The sequence below is a fragment of the Colletotrichum siamense genome (assembly GCF_013390195.1).
Source record: "Colletotrichum siamense strain Cg363 chromosome Unknown KSG_Cg363_contig02, whole genome shotgun sequence".
NCBI classification, from domain to species: Eukaryota; Fungi; Ascomycota; class Sordariomycetes; order Glomerellales; family Glomerellaceae; genus Colletotrichum; species Colletotrichum siamense.
The window spans coordinates 1,060,437-1,077,893 of NW_023501015.1; the positions used below are offsets into that span (position 1 = coordinate 1,060,437).

General features: G+C 54.0%; 4 protein-coding genes across 4 annotated transcripts; 2 read left to right on the forward strand and 2 right to left on the reverse strand.

The window, feature by feature from the left end:
• Nucleotides 1-2,585: 2,585 nt before the first annotated feature.
• Nucleotides 2,586-6,728, reverse strand: CGCS363_v002287 (uncharacterized protein; the record flags this gene model as incomplete). The annotated part of the gene is made up of 4 exons (XM_036634136.1): nucleotides 2,586-4,422; nucleotides 4,472-4,570; nucleotides 4,621-5,201; nucleotides 5,709-6,728. The coding sequence occupies 4 exons, from the start codon at nucleotides 6,726-6,728 to the stop codon at nucleotides 2,586-2,588; spliced, it is 3,537 nt and encodes a 1,178-aa protein (XP_036500704.1).
• A 2,320-nt stretch (nucleotides 6,729-9,048) lies between these two features.
• Nucleotides 9,049-9,599, forward strand: CGCS363_v002288 (uncharacterized protein; the record flags this gene model as incomplete). Its single annotated transcript, XM_036634137.1, has 2 exons — nucleotides 9,049-9,244; nucleotides 9,322-9,599. 2 exons carry the CDS (start codon nucleotides 9,049-9,051, stop codon nucleotides 9,597-9,599), a joined length of 474 nt encoding a protein of 157 aa, XP_036500711.1.
• A 194-nt stretch (nucleotides 9,600-9,793) lies between these two features.
• Nucleotides 9,794-11,775, reverse strand: ENP2 (Ribosome biogenesis protein ENP2; the record flags this gene model as incomplete). The annotated part of the gene is made up of 2 exons (XM_036634138.1): nucleotides 9,794-10,724; nucleotides 10,775-11,775. 2 exons carry the CDS (start codon nucleotides 11,773-11,775, stop codon nucleotides 9,794-9,796), a joined length of 1,932 nt encoding a protein of 643 aa, XP_036500712.1.
• Nucleotides 11,776-12,674: 899 nt separating this feature from the next.
• On the forward strand, nucleotides 12,675-17,299 carry SSN2 (Mediator of RNA polymerase II transcription subunit 13; the record flags this gene model as incomplete). Its single annotated transcript, XM_036634139.1, has 2 exons — nucleotides 12,675-12,713; nucleotides 12,767-17,299. 2 exons carry the CDS (start codon nucleotides 12,675-12,677, stop codon nucleotides 17,297-17,299), a joined length of 4,572 nt encoding a protein of 1,523 aa, XP_036499669.1.
• Nucleotides 17,300-17,457: the final 158 nt, after the last annotated feature.

Here is a 17,457-nt window from a genome sequence, read left to right on the forward strand (position 1 = left end):
GAAGCCGCGCTGGAGAGTCCCGAGCTGAATCTCCCGTCCAGTCTCTCTTGCTAAGGTTTCCGCCTGGCTTCTCCCGAAGCTGCGCAAGCTGCAAGCTCTTTGCACTGGCCAACCATGCAGCACCAGTAGCAGCAGGCAGCCCAGGGTTGGGACTCGGAGGAAACAAATATAAAAAGATGAAGCAGATCGACAAACAGGAATGGATAGAAAAAAAGAAAAATGTGGAGAGCTTCAACTTCAGCTTCACTCACATTGCAACGTACCGTTTGATCTGTGACTGCTCATCAGTCTGACTTGGCTCGCCGCCGTAACGACCTGCTTCCCTGGCGCTCCTAGCGACCTTGCTGTGCCGCCAACCACCCGGCGCGCCGCCACAGTCGAGCTCATCGTGACAATCGCTTTCGGAAGCGCCTTCTGAGCTCTCTCCTGCTGGAATGTCGACTCTCGATATCGCGGTTGGTATATAGCCGTTTGCAATCGTTCGGAACACGCTTGAAGTCGAAATAAGGCGACTGGCAAAAGTCTAATGAATAAAGAATATTCGCGGGGAAACTGCGTTCGTTCGCTGCGGCTGAGACGGCCAAATATCTAATTCCCCCGCGCGTGGTCTACAAAGAAGAAAGCATGGAAAAGAAAGAGTCAAAAACGGAGATTGTGTATCCTAACACTGGAAGCAGGCAAGATAGGATGGACGTCCGTTGCCCTTTATTTGCCCGTAGTCGCTCACCCATTTCCCACCACACCTACTTTACCTGCCCTTACTCCTCCTGCTCCTCCCCGGTACCTTACCTTCGTTGAGAGACACCACCAGCAGGTCCAGACATCTGCGAGATAAACCTACCTTCCTGGCACACTGGTTTTGCCAGGCTGGGTCGCCGACCTGCCCGCCGGCCTAGTCGGGGGTCCTCGCGATAAACCGCCCTTAGCTGCGGGCTTGACTCCGAATGGAAAGCTGGGGGTGTGTGGCCGCATGCAGGGAAGGTCGCGCAAACACTGCTAAAACGGCCTGAACACACACTTCTCTCTCACCGCACCAAGGCCACGCGAGCTATCGTACAGAATAAGCCCAAATGTGGACGTGGTAATTGGTTGTCAGGTAGATGTAGGTTCAGCAGATGGATGTGTATCCTGCAGGAATATACGCGAGAAAGCACTCCAAGGGCATCATCAACCCGGCTTGGACCAAATGTTGAAAGCGAGCTCACACATTGGAGGTCTTTACGGATGCCTCTCTTAGGATGCCGCCGTCCGAATGCACCGGTGCGGCGGGCGACGGCCCCTTCAATGCTAGGACCCTGCAAGCTCTGCCAAAAGTTCCAGGTCCCGGGTGAGCTATTGATGGAAAGGCTCCATCGACATCTGCAGAGACCCTGAAGGTCCACCGCCCACCTGCCTCCGTTACTCGGATTCCAGACTCAAACGTGCTTCGGCGACTGGTGAATTCGGCCGTGATGTTTGGCGCCGTGTCCCGCCGCATCTTCGCACCCCGTCAAGTCGTCATTCTGATGCCGCGTCTCACCCCTCTTTGCTTGGCTCCTCTGAGAAAGGTCACTTGATTCGCGTCGTGTCACAAAGTCAATCATCCACAGGAAGGTACCGATATTTATCGACAGAGAGATATAATTAGTTGAGACATGATGTAGACTTCACCCGCAATCGGGCCGGATGGCCCCAGTTGGCTCCAGCTGGGGCGAGAGCGACTTCAATGTGGGCAGACCGAGCTCTCACCGAAGCTCAGCCCACTAAATCTCGGTGAACGGCCCTATTTGCACCGAAAGCTCTCACCACCGCAAAATTCCCGACTCCACGGTCAATCCACGTCCACCTTGGTCGCCAGCAAGCTTCAAGCGCCCATCCCCCGCCACGACCCCCAAGATGGCCAAGAAAGGTACGTCTTCCCGTGCAAGCCTTCAGAATCAAAGGTCACGATCGCTGACATCTCGACAGCGAAGTCCCGTATCGCCATCGTCCGGCTCGTGTCTATGGCCGCGACCGGGTTCTTCTATACCTTCAGGCGGCCCAGAACGGCTTCACCCATGAGCATGCTGAAATACGATCCGATCGGTACGGATTCCCCACGAGCTGTTATGCGCGCTTCCTCGCCTGGCGCCAGAGCAAGATACAACACTTTGAATGGAATGCCGAGCTAACACTTCCACAGTCCGTCGGAAGGTGCTGTTCTTGGAAGCAAAGAAAAAGGGCAAATGAGCTATCCGCTTGCCTGAGTCGATTCTACCTGTACCAATACTGATAACATCACAAATGGCGTTCACGGCGGTATGCAGTTGGTTTTTGAGGATGTCATGACACGGCCACGCAATGCGCCATCGGATTGCACCCTTTACAGAGCATCGAGGAGGTTAGGAAGTGGCACGGGATACCGAAACGCAGAGACTTATGATGGCATGGGCTTCAGTTGCCACGATCTAAGTGCATATTCTACCAAAAGCCACCAAAAAAGTCTTCCACAAATCCCACCAAACTGACTTTGCTTTCTCGATCTGTGCTTGACCTCCAAAAACAGTAGCGCCGCCGCAAGCTGCATATCAATGTGGTTCAAAATTTCACCGCCGTCGCAGTGGTTTCTAAGTCTTGACAGGAAGCTTGGAATAAGTTCGAGTAATGTTGCGACGTCCAGTTGAAGACGGGCCATCTTGGGACGACTGAGGAGTCTTGCCCGCAAGTGTTGGTCTTGACTGTGGTTGATGGTCATTCTTCGCCGATGTGCCCTTTTGGAAATGGCGCGACATGGAATAATTGTCCTGCGACTCGGTCGACAGGGCTTCAGTGCTGGCCCTGGTGCTTCGCTCCAAAGCTGAGCTAGTAGGCTGTCCGGCGTTCTCCAAGCGATCAGTGAAAACGTCATCGCGATCCCTGGGGTCACTGACGTGCTTGATTTTCTTGATTTGTCGGTCCTGTGGCGGCTCGGTTCGAACTCGCTTGTTGCCTTTATGCTCTATCCGGAAATCAAGAAGCTGCGGTCTCGGCAGCTTGCGGCTACTAAAGGAACTGAACTGGGCGTATGAGATGGTATCTCGACTTCCGACTGGCCGGTTATACTCAGTGTGGCCAGAGTGAGTAGAAAGAGCACGTTCCCGGGCCGACTCAGCAGTATTTGTAGATGCTGCCGTTGGCGTATAGCTCGAGCCTGGTCGAAGAATGCTTCTGGGTTGAGACCCCTGGCTTGTTGAGTTGTGTCGCTGCGCTCTTTCTTGGGAAACCGAAGGCGCCGCTAATTCGGTGTCTGCTGCCTCAACGGGACTCTTCATCAATATCCTCTTTCGTTGAAGGTCCTCCTCCAAGATGTCTCCACTCTTTTGCTGGCTGTCTTCCTCCAAAATACCATCCGACGAGCTTGAGCTGATTTCGAGAATGTCCTTCCAGTTAATTGGATCTGTGCATGGCACCTCGGGAAGCTCGGGTTCCTCGTTATCATTGCCAGTGTCTGCATTGCTTGAGGCCCCAGAGTGCTGCTGCTCACTCGAAGCATGACTGTGTTCTTTATCATGGCGCAGACTGTTACTAGGTTCAGGGGCACCAGACTTTCCTCTGGAGAGATCCTTCCCGCCGGCTTGCATGTCTTCCATCAGTCTGTGGCACTCTTTGACCATCTTTAGCTGATCTTCCAATTGTTGGGCTGTGAGGTCATTCGGGTTCGCAATAATTGATGTTGTTTGTGTCTCGCGAATCTTCATGGTAAGGTTGGTGATCCTCTGTTCAGCAACTTTGAGGTCCTTTTCAGCCTTTTCAAGCTTTTCCTTTTCACGCTTGCAGGTCTCTGCGCTTTCCGCCTGGAGACGAGCCTTTTCGGCGAATAGCTCGTCATGCTTTTGCTTCAGCTCCTGTTGAGCTTGTTGTTCCTTTTTCACCGTCTCCTCCAACTCGCGTTGCTTTACGTCCGATGCTGCATTGAATTCGCGCTCTGCAGAAGCTGTCTTCTCCGCCGAGCTCATAAGAAGGTCTTCGGTCTTTTTCAAATCGTCTTTGGCCTTTTCCAGCTGCTTCTCAAGGTCCGTCTTCTCAGACTCGTAGGCCGCGCGCTGTGATTGGAGTTCTGCTCTCAGTTGATTGACTCGAGTCTGGCTGGTATTCAGACTCTCCTGGGCTTCCTGAAGTTCTGTTTCTGAGGCAGCTCCTTGCGCAACTGAGTCCAGAGCCTCTTCAAATCTCTGCAGCCTCTGGCCCATCTCGGAGACAGCCTTCGTCAGCTCGGTAACCTGTTTGTCCTTGGTGTCGAGATTCTGTGCAAGCCTCGCGTTCTCGGCGCTCTTCTCGGTGATTTGCTGCTGCTGCTGTTCCTGTTGTCTCTTTTGCTCGGCCTCGGCAAGGCTCGACTGACTCTTCAAGCATTCCTCCAAGCTTTGCATTTTGCCCTGAATGATATCTTGCCCCTTCGTCATATTAACCATCTTTTCACCAATCCTGAGAAATCGTTAGTCAAGCGTCTCAAGGGAGTAAATGTAACACTAACTTGGATGTCAGCTGTTCTTGGAAGGCATCTAGGGCCTTTCTGATCCCATCGTTGTCCTCTCGTGACGCGCGCTGCGCAAATTCCGCTATTTCATCAAGCCTGCAATCGTCAGTTACGCGGGAAAATGTCTTGCAATGCCACGCGCTCACTTTTTCACAATCTGAGGCGGCACCACATCGGCCTTGTCGGACTTCTCAGCCAAATTCTCAATACCGGTGAAGATCTTGGCCATAATTGCTTCAATCTTCTGAAAGCGGTCGTTGCTCTGCTTGATCTCGGTCAGCTGGTTGTCCAAGCCTTTGGCCTTCGCTTCTGCCCCGGACAAATGTTCTTTGAGCGTTGTAAAGTCGACCTGCAAGTCCTTCAGGGCCCTTTTCTCGTTCTCGTAGGCGTCTCGCTTCGCTTCTAGCTGCGCCTTCAGCCCTTCGATGGTCACTTTCTGTTCCTCCTTCAGAGCCATTAGCTCGAGCTCTGTTTGTTTGCTGGCCTCTTCACGATGTTTCCGGTTTCGGCCCGCCTCCTTTTCGATTTCGGCCTCAGCTCTGACTACATGCTCCTGTAATTCGGACTGTTTGATCCTAAAACTTTCAAGCTCAGCCCGCATTTTGCTGGTCTCAGCCCGAAGATGATCTCGCTGCTCTAGCACACGATTCAGTCTGTTCTCCTGGTGTCTCATCTGAGCGGCCCGCTGCTGTGAGTCTGCGGCGAGTTCGTTGTAGCTTTTCTCATACTGCAATGATTTGTCGACAAGACTACTGTGAGCTAGTTGCATGCTGTATACTTGCTGCTCCAGATCTTGTTTCTGCTGCCAGAGCTCATCAATTGTTTTGCGAGACTCCGCCTCTGTTGCTTCCAATCCATATATCATCTCACAGATTGATGAAAGGTTAATGTCTTTCGATCGTTGTCCACTCCGCGGGCGGAGGAGGTCACCATTCACTTCTCGATGACTGCTCCGTGACCTGTCTTGAGTACGATTCCTCCTTACTTTGGAGACATTTGACTGCCGTGATGGTACTCGGGGGGCAGAGACGCAAAGATCTTCTTCTCTCAGGGGTCGGGATTGCTGTTCCGAATTGTGAATGTCCCCACGTCTTGGCTCTCTATCACGTCGAGATGCATGCTCGCGCCTCTGAACATGTCCACTGCGTGGCATGCGAGTGCTTCTGGGTGTTTCGTTGCGCCTTTCTGCATGGGCACGGTTTGGCGTGGGCCGAGGGCCTTCCAGATCTCCTACGGGGGTACTCATGCGCTGCCTCTGGGATTCGACCGATTCGAAGTGCTGTTTGCTCGCTTGAGGCAGACCGTTTTGACGCTCAGGAGGTGTTACATTAACCCCTTGATCAGTGGGCGAGCGGATGGTTGTGGTATTGACTGCTGCTGGAGGGTCCATCTGCGGAACAAGGACAGGCCGTCTGACTTCGCGGTCTTTCTCCTGCTTCCGGCGTGTGCTTGTGGTGGCCACTTCCATATGGGGTATTTCCTGGACCTGTTGACGGCCTAGGCCACCAGGCAAGCTATTGTCCGCATCGTGAAAAGGACGGATTCCCAGACCTTGACTAGGTGCTGAATTTTGTTCCAGCACCGTGGGCCGCTGGCGAGATCTTATCTTGACTTGGGCTGGTTGACCATCCAATGGAACTAAGTCCCCCTCCTTGGAAGAATTGACTGAAATTTGGCTCTCGACATTTGTGTGGTCTTTACCCGCGTCCGCGGTCTTCCCAGAGTGGACCTCATGAACGGGGGAATCGTTTGCATTCTCGGCATTGACATTGGTACTTATTCCATCAGACTGTTCCGTGTCCTTGCGATGGCGGCCACCACCGTGGCGCCGACCTGACTGTTCTTGGTGTTGGTGCGAGATGGACTTCGGCTTCTGAGGGTGTTCGTCTTGGAGACTAGCTAGGTCTTCCAGATCTTCGAAATCTTCAGCATGAATGGGCAGTCTTTGCTGTGGCCCCGAGAACTGATTGGGCTTGAACTTCGGCGGACGTGCAAAGGGGAGTTCTTCGACATCGTTGGTAGCCTCCATTTCTGATGCATCAAGTACCATGCCTGAATCATCGTGACGGTTTGTACCCGAGGGGCGGTGCTGCCCATTCTTGCCATGATGGCCGATGATGTTCAGGTTCTGCTGCATGCCATCTTTCTTTCGCCGCGCTGAAGGAGGTCCGTCGGTGGATGGCGAGACTCTGCTGGAACTGTCACTCGGCAGAGAATGGCTAGAGCTGGATCCCCTGGGAAGAGACCCTGTCATTGTCGAAGAAAAGGAGTCTTGGGGTGCCTCAGAGATGGGATCGGGGCTGGATTGACCACTCATGCCGCGGAGGTTGGCGGAAAGCCTCGCACCGCCGAGAAACCGTGTTCAAGTCGATTATAGCTGTGTTCCAAGGAAACATGCAATGTTTAGAGCAGGAACAAGGGGTTTGGAAAGCAAAACGGGACAAAAAGGAACGAAGACGTCGCCAAATGACGATGCTCCGGATGGATTGGGAGTAAATGAGTGGGCGTCGCTTAAAGGCTCAAGGTGTAAAGGGATGGGACGGCGATCTGTGGGCAAGATGCTTTCCATCTACCGGAAGGTATGTCCTAATGAGTAAGGTATTTGGATGACTGCCAGAAATTCTTTGGAAGGTACGACAGATGGTCACACGTGGAGACAGAAGTCACAGTGGACGACCAGACGGAGTGTTCTTTCTTCTGTTAGAACGCAAAGGAAGGCGTGGCCATGCGTTAGGGAGGAACTCATCGATCCGCACTCACCACATGCAGCTTCTCAATGCCATCGCAACTTCCTGAACAGGTGCTTGTGGCGATATCCTGCCTCATTATTTCCAGAATAATACCATGTTCACTGCAAAAAAGAAGGCGATGTGTCAATAGCTTTCCCTTGTCGAACAGAAACGCACTCGCGCCTCCTTTGAGTTAGCTGTGAGATAGCCTTCCCCGACATATGCAAGCATTTTCCGGAGGGAGTATCTACCATGACAGGCCATCAGCGTTCCTTCTTATCAGTGCAAAGTTGACAATACTGAAAGCGGTCTTCGGTATATGGCTGTAGAAGAAACTGCATCCATGAAAGGCTGTTACGAGGAATAAGTCGGCCCGTGACCATCAGCGAATGGCCTCCGAACTGAATTAGACCAATGAGACACGGGTTTCCTCTCGTGAGGCATTGTGAGAAATTGCATGTCTGTTAGTCGGATGCTGCTTGAATATCGATGCTATGCTGCTTGAGGCTGCTTGCATCAATCCGAAGATCGTGGAATAACATATCGGTGCGTGGTGAACTCAGCATTATCGTTCCACAGCCATCAAGACTGACCTAAATCTGCAACACCGGGTAACTCAAAGTCCGAGGGCAGTACTGCAGGTAAGACAGACGAGAAGGCCTCTCGACCTCCGACCCGGCGATCCACCTCCGATATTCAGGGTTTCTTGAGTGGTCGACACGGCCCCAGCACCGAAACCCCAGCTTGAATGGTCGTCCGCCGAGGCGATCGGCCGAGGCCATGGTCCATTTTTAGAATCCCGACGTGGAAGCCAAGGAATGCCAAATACACCAAGAATCTGACGGGAAAAGAGACTGGCGGCAACTGATACTTTGAGGGCATCATCGCCAGACGCCGAATGAAGGCCGAATCTTACGGCCAAACGATGCGCCGTGGAGTGCATGCATTGCTGATTCCCTCCGCTCTGGTCATCCTGATATCCTCGCAAGCGTCGTCGTGATAGTGACAGAGCGTGCATAAGCCATCACAGACAACGCTGAGCGAGCAACCAACAGAGACTTCGCGATAGAAAACCACAATCACCAGCCAACGGCCCATCACACCGCATGCTCGTCGAGTCAACAAGATGCGCAGCCCCTCCCCATCACACAGTTAAGCTTGTCGATATTGCAGCCACTGCCGTAACCGGCTGCATATGAGTGCCCATCGTCAAGCGTGCAGGCGTGCTATGCAGGTGGTGAGAATAAGGAAGCCGGGGTTGATTCAGGTCCCCCCCTGGCCCCCTGAAATTCGTGCCGCCCGAATCCCAGGCTCCGCCCGCTGATTGGCTGCCGCCCCCCGGCTCCGATGTGAAAGCGCCGTGTGCCGGCGCTTCGAGGCTGCTCAACACCAATGGGAGCATCGCGAGCCTATTTCGACCGTCTTGGGCCCAGACATCCCATTGGCAACAGCAGGGTGTCTCAACACGGTTCCTGCTTCCATACGTGCCCCACGTCACGCTCAACTGCCGTCGTAAAGCACATGCACTTCCACGGGGGGGCCATTCTCGTTCATCACATTCATTGCTTTGAGGGGAATACGCTGGTAGGCTGGTTGCAGGAGAGGGGGGAAACCATTGGCGCTGGGCTCCATCAAAGGGTTTTCTCGGCGGTTGAACATGTAAATACTGAGTTGGGCCACATTCGTGGCGCCGGGTATCTCTTCGATTTTGTTCAGCTTTTCTCTCTACTCATACGATTCTGACGCCGTTTTTTCCTTTTCCAGCCTGACTGTGCCTCTTCTTCCCGCCAACATTTTGAGTCTGTACACTGGTCCCTCTCTGAGAGCGGTACGCAGTTGAACACCATGGCGGCCACGACCTCCAATTACTTCCCTTTGGCGACCGAGACCTATTATCCTGATGCCGCCGGCGATGCGAGCGGCTCAAGCGGCGTTGATAACGATGCCGGTGCTGCTGGAGACAGCCCCGGCGCTGTCGGGCTTTCATCCCAAGCCATGATTGCCATCATCGTGGTTGTTTCCATCGTTGGTGCTCTCGGAAGTATGTGGACCCTTTTTGAAAACAAAACACCTACGCCTTTATGAAACCATTTTGCTAACCAGCCTTTACTTGTACAGTCGGAATGGCTGTGTTGTTTTACATCGCCAAGAAGCGCGAGTGGAAGATTAGGGAGACCATGCGCAAGTCGGCCAGGAAAGTGGTTACCGCTCTCACGCCGCGGAGGACCGAGTTTCCCAAGTCAGTCAAGGAGTCGAACTCGCCACCACGCAGCCACCGCGGCCGCGCTAGACTTGACGATGTGCCCCCAACGCCGAGGCTCCGTCCAGAGGACCTCGAGAAGGGACTGGTGCAGGCCGAGAAGAAGCGGAAGCTGATGAGATGGGGTCGGAAGTAAACCCTAGCTGAAGGGTAGGAATGATATGTCGGGTAGAAGACCGCCAACTGGCTTGGTGCCGGTGTAATGGGTCGTTTGATGCGGGGTTTAGAAACTGGATGATTGACGAAATTTGGCAGCCGGGATCTGCTCGAGGGATAGAAAAGCCCTTTCTTGTACCATTACTTGAACCCTGGGATACTCATAGCGGTTTCTTATAGCCTTCTGAATGTGTTCGTGCTTGCGCTTCTTCTCGCGTCAAACCTCTTCTTCTCCTTGGGTGCGCTCTCCTCTTGTTGCTGGGGCGGGCCACGGCCCTTCTTCTTGTCCGGGACGAACGTGACTTGCTTCTCGCCGAAAGCCTCTCCACGGTTCATCTTGCCGATGCGTCCCGACTTCTGCACACGGGAACCCAACGCGGTGTCCCTTTCTCTTCCTCCATGCTTCTGGTTGGAGGAAGACACCTTCATCGTCATCTCTGCTGCCCGGGATTGAGCCTTCTTGCCCAGTCCTACCTTGGGTGCCTCAGCAGGTCTGGCAGCAGAGCTGACACCCACTTCGTGAGTATCCGGAGCGGCGACGGCGGTGCTTGGGTTGAGAGCGCGGAACTCGTAACTGGTCTCGTCGACGGCGAAGGCCTCGTCCTCGAAGAGCTTGGCAAAACGCTCGTCGCCCAGTACACCAGCCTTGGTGTCCACGACCTCTCTGTTCTCCTGTCTCTTGAGCAGCTTGTCGGCAAGCTTCTGGTTGACCTTGACCTTCTTGTTGCCTCTGATCCTGCTGGCGCGCTCCTTCTCGACCTTCTCTTGGATGCGCTTCGTCCTCTCCTCCTCCCAGACATAGGGGTTGGCGATGAGCCGTGCCTGCTCGTAAAGCTTGGAGGCCACAAAGTATCCGTGCATGTATGGCCTGAGAAGATTGGTCTTGCCGATGAGGTGCTCCATGCTCAGTTGCTTGAGTTCGGGCAGCGTCAAGAACTTGTAGTTATCATAAGTCTCGGTGCGGACCTCCTCGGCCATCTCCTCGACCATGTTGTCCAAGAAGGAGCACCATCTCGGAGCCGGACCCAGGCTGGGAACGAAGAAAGAGTGCTGTTGCTTGCCTTCGTTGGCAGTTAGAAGCATACCAGTGTCCTTGCACCAGGCACTATAGTATGGTTAGCAAAGTCATTCCACCGTCCGGCCTCTTAGACTTACATGTCGTTGATGTCCACAATAGGCTCAACCGATGTCCAGGGCGTGCCGTCCGTCTCATCCCAAATCTTGATGATTCTCTTGTCGGCGGACAGAACCTTCTTCTCCTGAGACGCAGTTTTCATGTGAATCAACTTCTTGATCGGGAAGCCGTACCCTTGGTCCTTGGTGAGAAGAGGTACAGGGCGACGCAGATCAAACAGCTGAACCATGCCGTTGGCAGATCCAGTGGCAATTGAAAGGCCTGAGGCGTTGAAGTCGAGTGCAGTAATTGCTCCCTCTTGGCAACCAAGACGTGCAACTCTAGACTTCGACCTGGCGTCCCAGAATTCAACAGTGCCAAGCGACGTTCCAAATGCAGCCAGGCCATGTGACTTCTCAGCCAAAGCAGCAGCGTTTACACTGCCGGCCTCGATGCCACCTTGCAAGCCAGCTCCCTCTTCGTCTCCACCAACATCAATCTGGAACGACTTCATGAATCTTCCAATCTCGAGATTCAACCGGAACACTTCTCCCAATCCGTCTGCATCAACTCCGACGGCCGGTACAAGGGCCTCCGCCGAATGCCTGTCGTACAGCAAATCTCTTCCATACCGAGGTATCCTGATCGTGTAGTGGCAGCCCATCGGGGTGTGGAACTCGAGTCGTCGGTCATCTTGGAGAAGCAGAGTCTTTGAGTAGTCGGAAGAGAGAATGGCCAACTTCTCCGTGAGGGAGTTGGTATGACGCGCGAACGAGAGAGACAGTTGCGGCAGGTTGTGGACGTGGATTTGAGGTTTGTAGGTTCCGGCACTGACGGCCCAGTCACCATCCTCGCTGACCTGGATGCATGTGCTCGCCTCCTCGAATTCGAAATCCTGCAGAAGCTCGACTCGGTTTGCGTATTCGGGGTCGTTCTTGAGTGATCTCTTTCTGCGCCTGGCCAACCAGTCGGGCAAAGGCCTTGCTGTCGAAGCACCAGAGATGGTGTAAACCGGAACGGTGCCGGGGTTTGTCAATTGCATCTTGACTGGGGAGGCCGGAGACGGAAAACACTGATCGGTCGGTCGGTTTCTGCGCGACGATGCGACGAAGGACGAAGGAAATCTGCGACCGAGGGGAGCCAGAAAAAAAAAGTTCTGATAAGATAAGAACGCGGTGGCCGGTGCGTCGGTGGGCGGGAGCCACACCTGGCCCACCAGCGCGGACTTCTCGGTGAGGCGGTGGAAAAGTAAGTCCTGTTTCCGACCGGCCCCCCGCCGAATCAGGCGACGCTGCATTAGCGTGTATCCCGACCGCTGGACAGGGACTTTTGGCGGGTGGGCAGCAGTGATTGGCTGAAACCGCGTCCGTCTTCCGATCCAACAGGACCCTGTTAGTGCACTATTACAGGCGTTCAGCCGAACGAACTGCTCCCTGAGGTTCCAGTCTGCTTGCCAGTGACCGTGCTGAACTGAATTTCCGCCGCTATCCCAACCCGGCCAGACCTGGTTGCTGAACACGCAGTAATCGTTGCGAAAGACCCGACAACCTCCCCCCCAACGACGACCTCGACGATCGAGCATCGACGCTTCCCGGTGCTCCATCATCTCGATAACAACCGCCTGGAAACTTCTATCGCATACTTCCCATCGGTACTGGACCAGTCTTGGATTCGGTTGATGCCGAGCAGCCGGTACTTTGGTCGCGCTTTCGACCCACGGAGATGGAGTCGATGACTTCGCGAAATCCAGCAGACAACCCTTCCGAAAGCTCCTTGAATCGCTTATTTTGCTCCAATCGATGCCAGAAAGACGTTGATATTTTATGACTGCATTTTCTTGGATTTCAACCGGCTCCTGCAGCCTCCGGGAGCTTTAGCGACTGAGGGAGTTGATGTTGCGACACGGATCGAATCCCGCATTTGCGAGACTTGACCGTCGACATGGACACGAGCGAATACGATACTAATACCTTATTAAATGTGCGTCGCATCACTTCCTACCTAATTTAAAGTGGCTGACTTACCTCCTCCAGAATAACATCTCCTCGATCGTTTTCCGAGTTTACGAACCTTCTCAGGAGCACGCGCAAACCTTCCCCTCGGCTGCTGCCGATGTCGAGACCGAACTACGGAACCGCGGCCACATCGTTTACTATGATGCGACCAGGCGCGTGCTATGGTATTTCCATGTGCCGGGGAAAGGAGCGGCGGCTACCGACGACAGTAATGGGGCTTTGGGCAACACTATCGAAGTCGAAGGTGCGACACTGTTGATGGTCGAGGATGGTTCATTCGAACCGGTCAGTTTGTTCAAGGGACGCGCGCCGGGCCAGCAAGCTGCGAATACCCCCACAAGCTCTTCATCAAGTAACTCGGCCCTTGACCTGTCACTTCGGAATTCGCAAAACACAGGTTCTGGGCCGCCAAGCTCTTCCGATCCCGATTCAAAGCCCGCCTCAGCCGGAGGACCCGAAGCGAAGGGTACAGGCTCTGTGCCTCTGAAGGATGCATACGAGCATTTTGTTACGGCTCTCTTGTCAACCGTTTCCGCAGCATTCTGTATTCGCATTTGCGCGATACCTGTCAACTACCGAACGGTCCTTTTTCCCGCGCAAGTCTCCCGCGAAAACCAGTCCGACCGAGCTCTCGATTCCGATTCAGCAGTCGTCGGAACCTTCCGCATTTATCTGACGACCACGGGTGCGTTGGTTATGAGCTTGTCATTGTCGTGTTGTGAAGGTCTACTGTCGGTGAACGAGCCATCAAGTCCGGGGCAGATTGTGTTAGGCTCTCAGATCTTGGCGGCCCCGTTCGGCGTTCTAGCGAATTATCAAGGATTCATGGGCGGCGGCTTATCATATCCAGAGCTTGGTCTTGGACAAACTCCAGATACTCAACTCTGGAGGGGCGCGGATGCTAAATCATCGCAATGGAGAGACACATGCATCAAGATCCTCCAGTCCCGTGGGCTGTCCCCAACGTTGCTTCAGTCTTGCCCCTGGATAGCACTTCAGATGATCCGCCGAAAATCAGGAGACGGCAAATCAACACCACTCCCGTCAACAATGGCTACGATATCATGGCCGGCTGCCCTCTGCTTCCGCAAAAAGTCAGTGATCCTGGCGCGAAATCATGGTCTAGGAGATACCGCATTGCTGGCCCACGAGGAGACTGCAGACTTTCTAAGCGAAGCTAGAACCTGGTTTCAGCTCGGAACTGACAGAGAAGAAAAAGTCACCAAGCGGAAAAAGGAGAGGGAGACTGCGGCAACAAAAGAGACTCCCGCGGCCGTCCCACCACAGCAACCCAATGGACATTCGCCTTTAGGTTTAAGGCGCGCGAGCAATGCAGCGGCCGTAGGTGCAATGTATCCGACCCCTCCTGACGGGGTTCAGAATCCTCTCGGAATCACGCCCTCCCTAGACGGCACCACCTCCAGCCCAGGGGCTCCGAATGCGACTGTAGCCATTGTCGATATCGATACCGCCATGGCAGATGTCACCATGCCTGAGACTGCGGTGCCGCACACCAGTCAACACAACGAATCGTACGGTGATGGCGGATGGAACTCGAATGACAACAAGCCAAGAGCAGATTCATTCCTAGGGGGCGAGAGCGACAACCTCTTTGGAGACATGGGCCCGGATATGTTCGGTGATGCCGACATAACGGACGCTGACTTCAGCTTCTTTGATGAGCAACCCGGCGACGATCTAGACCTCTCGGGTCTCCCCGATATGGGCATGTCAGATGCACCTTCGATGCCTCCAGTGCTTCCGCCTCCGCTGCCTGAGCCTGCGAAAATGGCTGCTCCCCCGATTGAGTATACAAAGCCCGAGCCGAGCCCACCAATTTTCACCAAGCCCGAACTCAAGCATGCCAGGAGCACACTCATGGACGAGGGAAAGCAAAGACCCAGCACAGAAAAGGCAGCCGGTACCAAGAGAGAGTCGAGCCCTTTTGGCCCCGATACCGTTTACAAAAGGGTCCGGGCATCCTTGGGAGACATCGACTCTGCTCCAAGCAGAACACCTTCAAGGAAAGGCAGCGTCTTTGACAGCGTAGGCTTCGATCCAGTGCTTCCCTCTGTCAACAAAAAGTACGAGCAAGGGGGCCGTTTTGACTGCAAACCAGTCACCCGCGGGTTGGCGCAAGAGTCGATCACGCAGCCTGGTTCTCAAGGCCCGCCCACAACCGACTACCTACGAAGACACGGGAAACAGAGGAAGCAGTTGAAGCACTCAGAGCAAACGAGTGTGGTCATCCGTACGATTACCGGCGGTCTGGAAAACGCAACCTTGAACACGAGTCCTGCCAAGATGGATGACTTCGCATCCGATGCGGACGATGTGAGCTTGGTGTCTGACCAGGATGACGCAAGCTCAACGACAGATGAGCCAGCGTCTCCGTTCAAATCAAGCATTAGAAGACTGAATTTCGACGACGATGTGGTTTCTCACGTTACCTCGTTGAAGGACATTGAGTCTGTCGAAGACTCTGATCCCACCTTAGCCTTGGAACTCCCTAAACTAGCCAAGGTCGAGGCAACAGAGGTGTCGATAACAAAGTACTTTGAGGATGCTGAGGCACTGCCGATTCATCTTTCACTAACAGATGAGGACATGGTGACAATCGCTCAGATTGTGACTGAGCAAGCGGTCACTGGTAACTTGAAAATCCGCGATTCGCAAGCCAACACTCTGAACACGGCCATTATATCAGAAACTCGTCGACAGCTGTCATCATTGAGTCGCACCGCTCTACAGACTCTGCGAGAAGTTGTCCCTGCTTGCCTCGGCGAGTTCAACACCTGCAACTTCAAAGGTGTCGTGGAGGTCCCTGACGTGCCGTTGCTGGGGCAGCCTAACAGGATGCACCCAAGGCCAGTTCCGCAGAGAGATTCGAATGCTGAGCCGCCCAAGCCCAACAACCTTTTCCAAATCCCTGCGCCACACATGGAACTCCGCCGCGCAGAAGCCAGACTGTCGGTGCTTCCGTCAAGCGTTCAGTTTTGGGAAAGCTTGGGTCTCGGCCCTGCCCAAGGGACGAAGAATGTCAACGTTGTCTGCGTGTTTCCGAACTGGGACGGCATGACAGATGTTGCCGCAGCGTTCCTAGATCGGATGCGCAATGTCTATGAGCTGCTGAAACTGGGCTCGTTCGAGCGCCTGCCCACGAGCTCAAAGGTGACCGACGGGCTGATGCCATTCGAAGCGGACAAGATTGCTACTTCTCCGGGCACGGTCAGCCCTCACATTGGGTCAGGTCTGGATGATCGCATGGAGGCCTTGAATCAGGGGCTCTTGTCAGCAAACGTGACGGAGAAGAACTTTGTTGTGTACTTCGTGTACCCTCCGGATCACCCTGGGTCGATCGTGGAGGAATGCACGGCGTTCCAACGGCTCTTCGAGATGCACAAGAGGTCTTTGACTGACAGGAGACAAGCGCCTGTCAATGAACTTGTTTTGCAGCTGGTTCCTCTAGATTTTCTGACTTCTCCTGTGGGCATCGTTGAACCAACACCAAGCGACGCCATCAAGCTAGCGATAGAGACGTATGATCGATGCACATTGTTCGGCGGGCCAATGCCCTCGCCAGCTATCATGCTGGAGCAGTCACTACCACGAGGCATCGATTTCAAGATCTCCAATACCTCCTCGTCTTCGGTCATGCACGAAAACACCTGCATGCACATCGCTTATGCACAAAGCATTGACGAGAGGTGGATTACAGCAGCATGGACCGACAACAGGGGATGCCAGCAAATGACGGCGTCTTACAGTCTTGGGCGCAAAGGCAAGCCACTTTCAACGTCTCTTAACGATGTCTACCACGAGATATGGGATACGACACATGATTTAATCTCCAAGTGGAAGGTACACTGGCGGATCATCATCACAAAGTGCGGGCCCATGGACCAGCAGGAAATCGGTTTCTGGCAAGGTCTCGCGCAAACCGAGTCGATGGCCTCGATGAGCCTGACGTTGATCTCGGTCGACACAAACCCGTCTCTACAGTTGCTTCCTCCGGCAATAAAAGTACCAGCGACAGCATCGTCAGCATTCTACACCACCCCGGTGTCAACACCGCAGGCATCAATACTCTCTCCCGAGCAAAGTGGGACGCCCGCCACACCTATGAAGGAAAACAACCCCGTAAACGCCGCGACGCCGGGAGGCACCCCTGGTGACGGCAACGCGGAACCAGCCGAAGGTGACGCCATTCTTCTTGATGTTACGGATCAAACGTGGGGTGCCGTGCTTGCCCATCGACTCAGCAACTCGTCAACCCTCGGAGAGCTCAATCCTGCTATAATCAGTGGGTATCTAGTCAAACGCGGCGGAACAAAACTAGAAGATCCACCAGTGGTTTTGGAAGTCAACATTTTGCACGTGGATAGCAACCCGCGGCTGTGCGAGACTCTGATGCGAGAGATGCTCACTTATTTCAGGGGCCTTGGTACACTAGCTCGGGCCAGGGGAATTGTAGATAGGGGGACGGATATACGGCCTTGGCATATCGCGGCAGCGGAGAAGGGCGTCCGGGCATTATACCTCTTGATGTGATTGGGAACGGAGGTTTTGAGGTAGACTTCCTTTGGGTCCAAGAATGGCGTTAGACATGGCGTTGGACCTTTGATTGTACACGTAAAGAACAGAGTCAAAAGGCTCGGAATTCATCATCATCATTCATCGCTGTCATATGTTCATGTGCACCGCTCTTT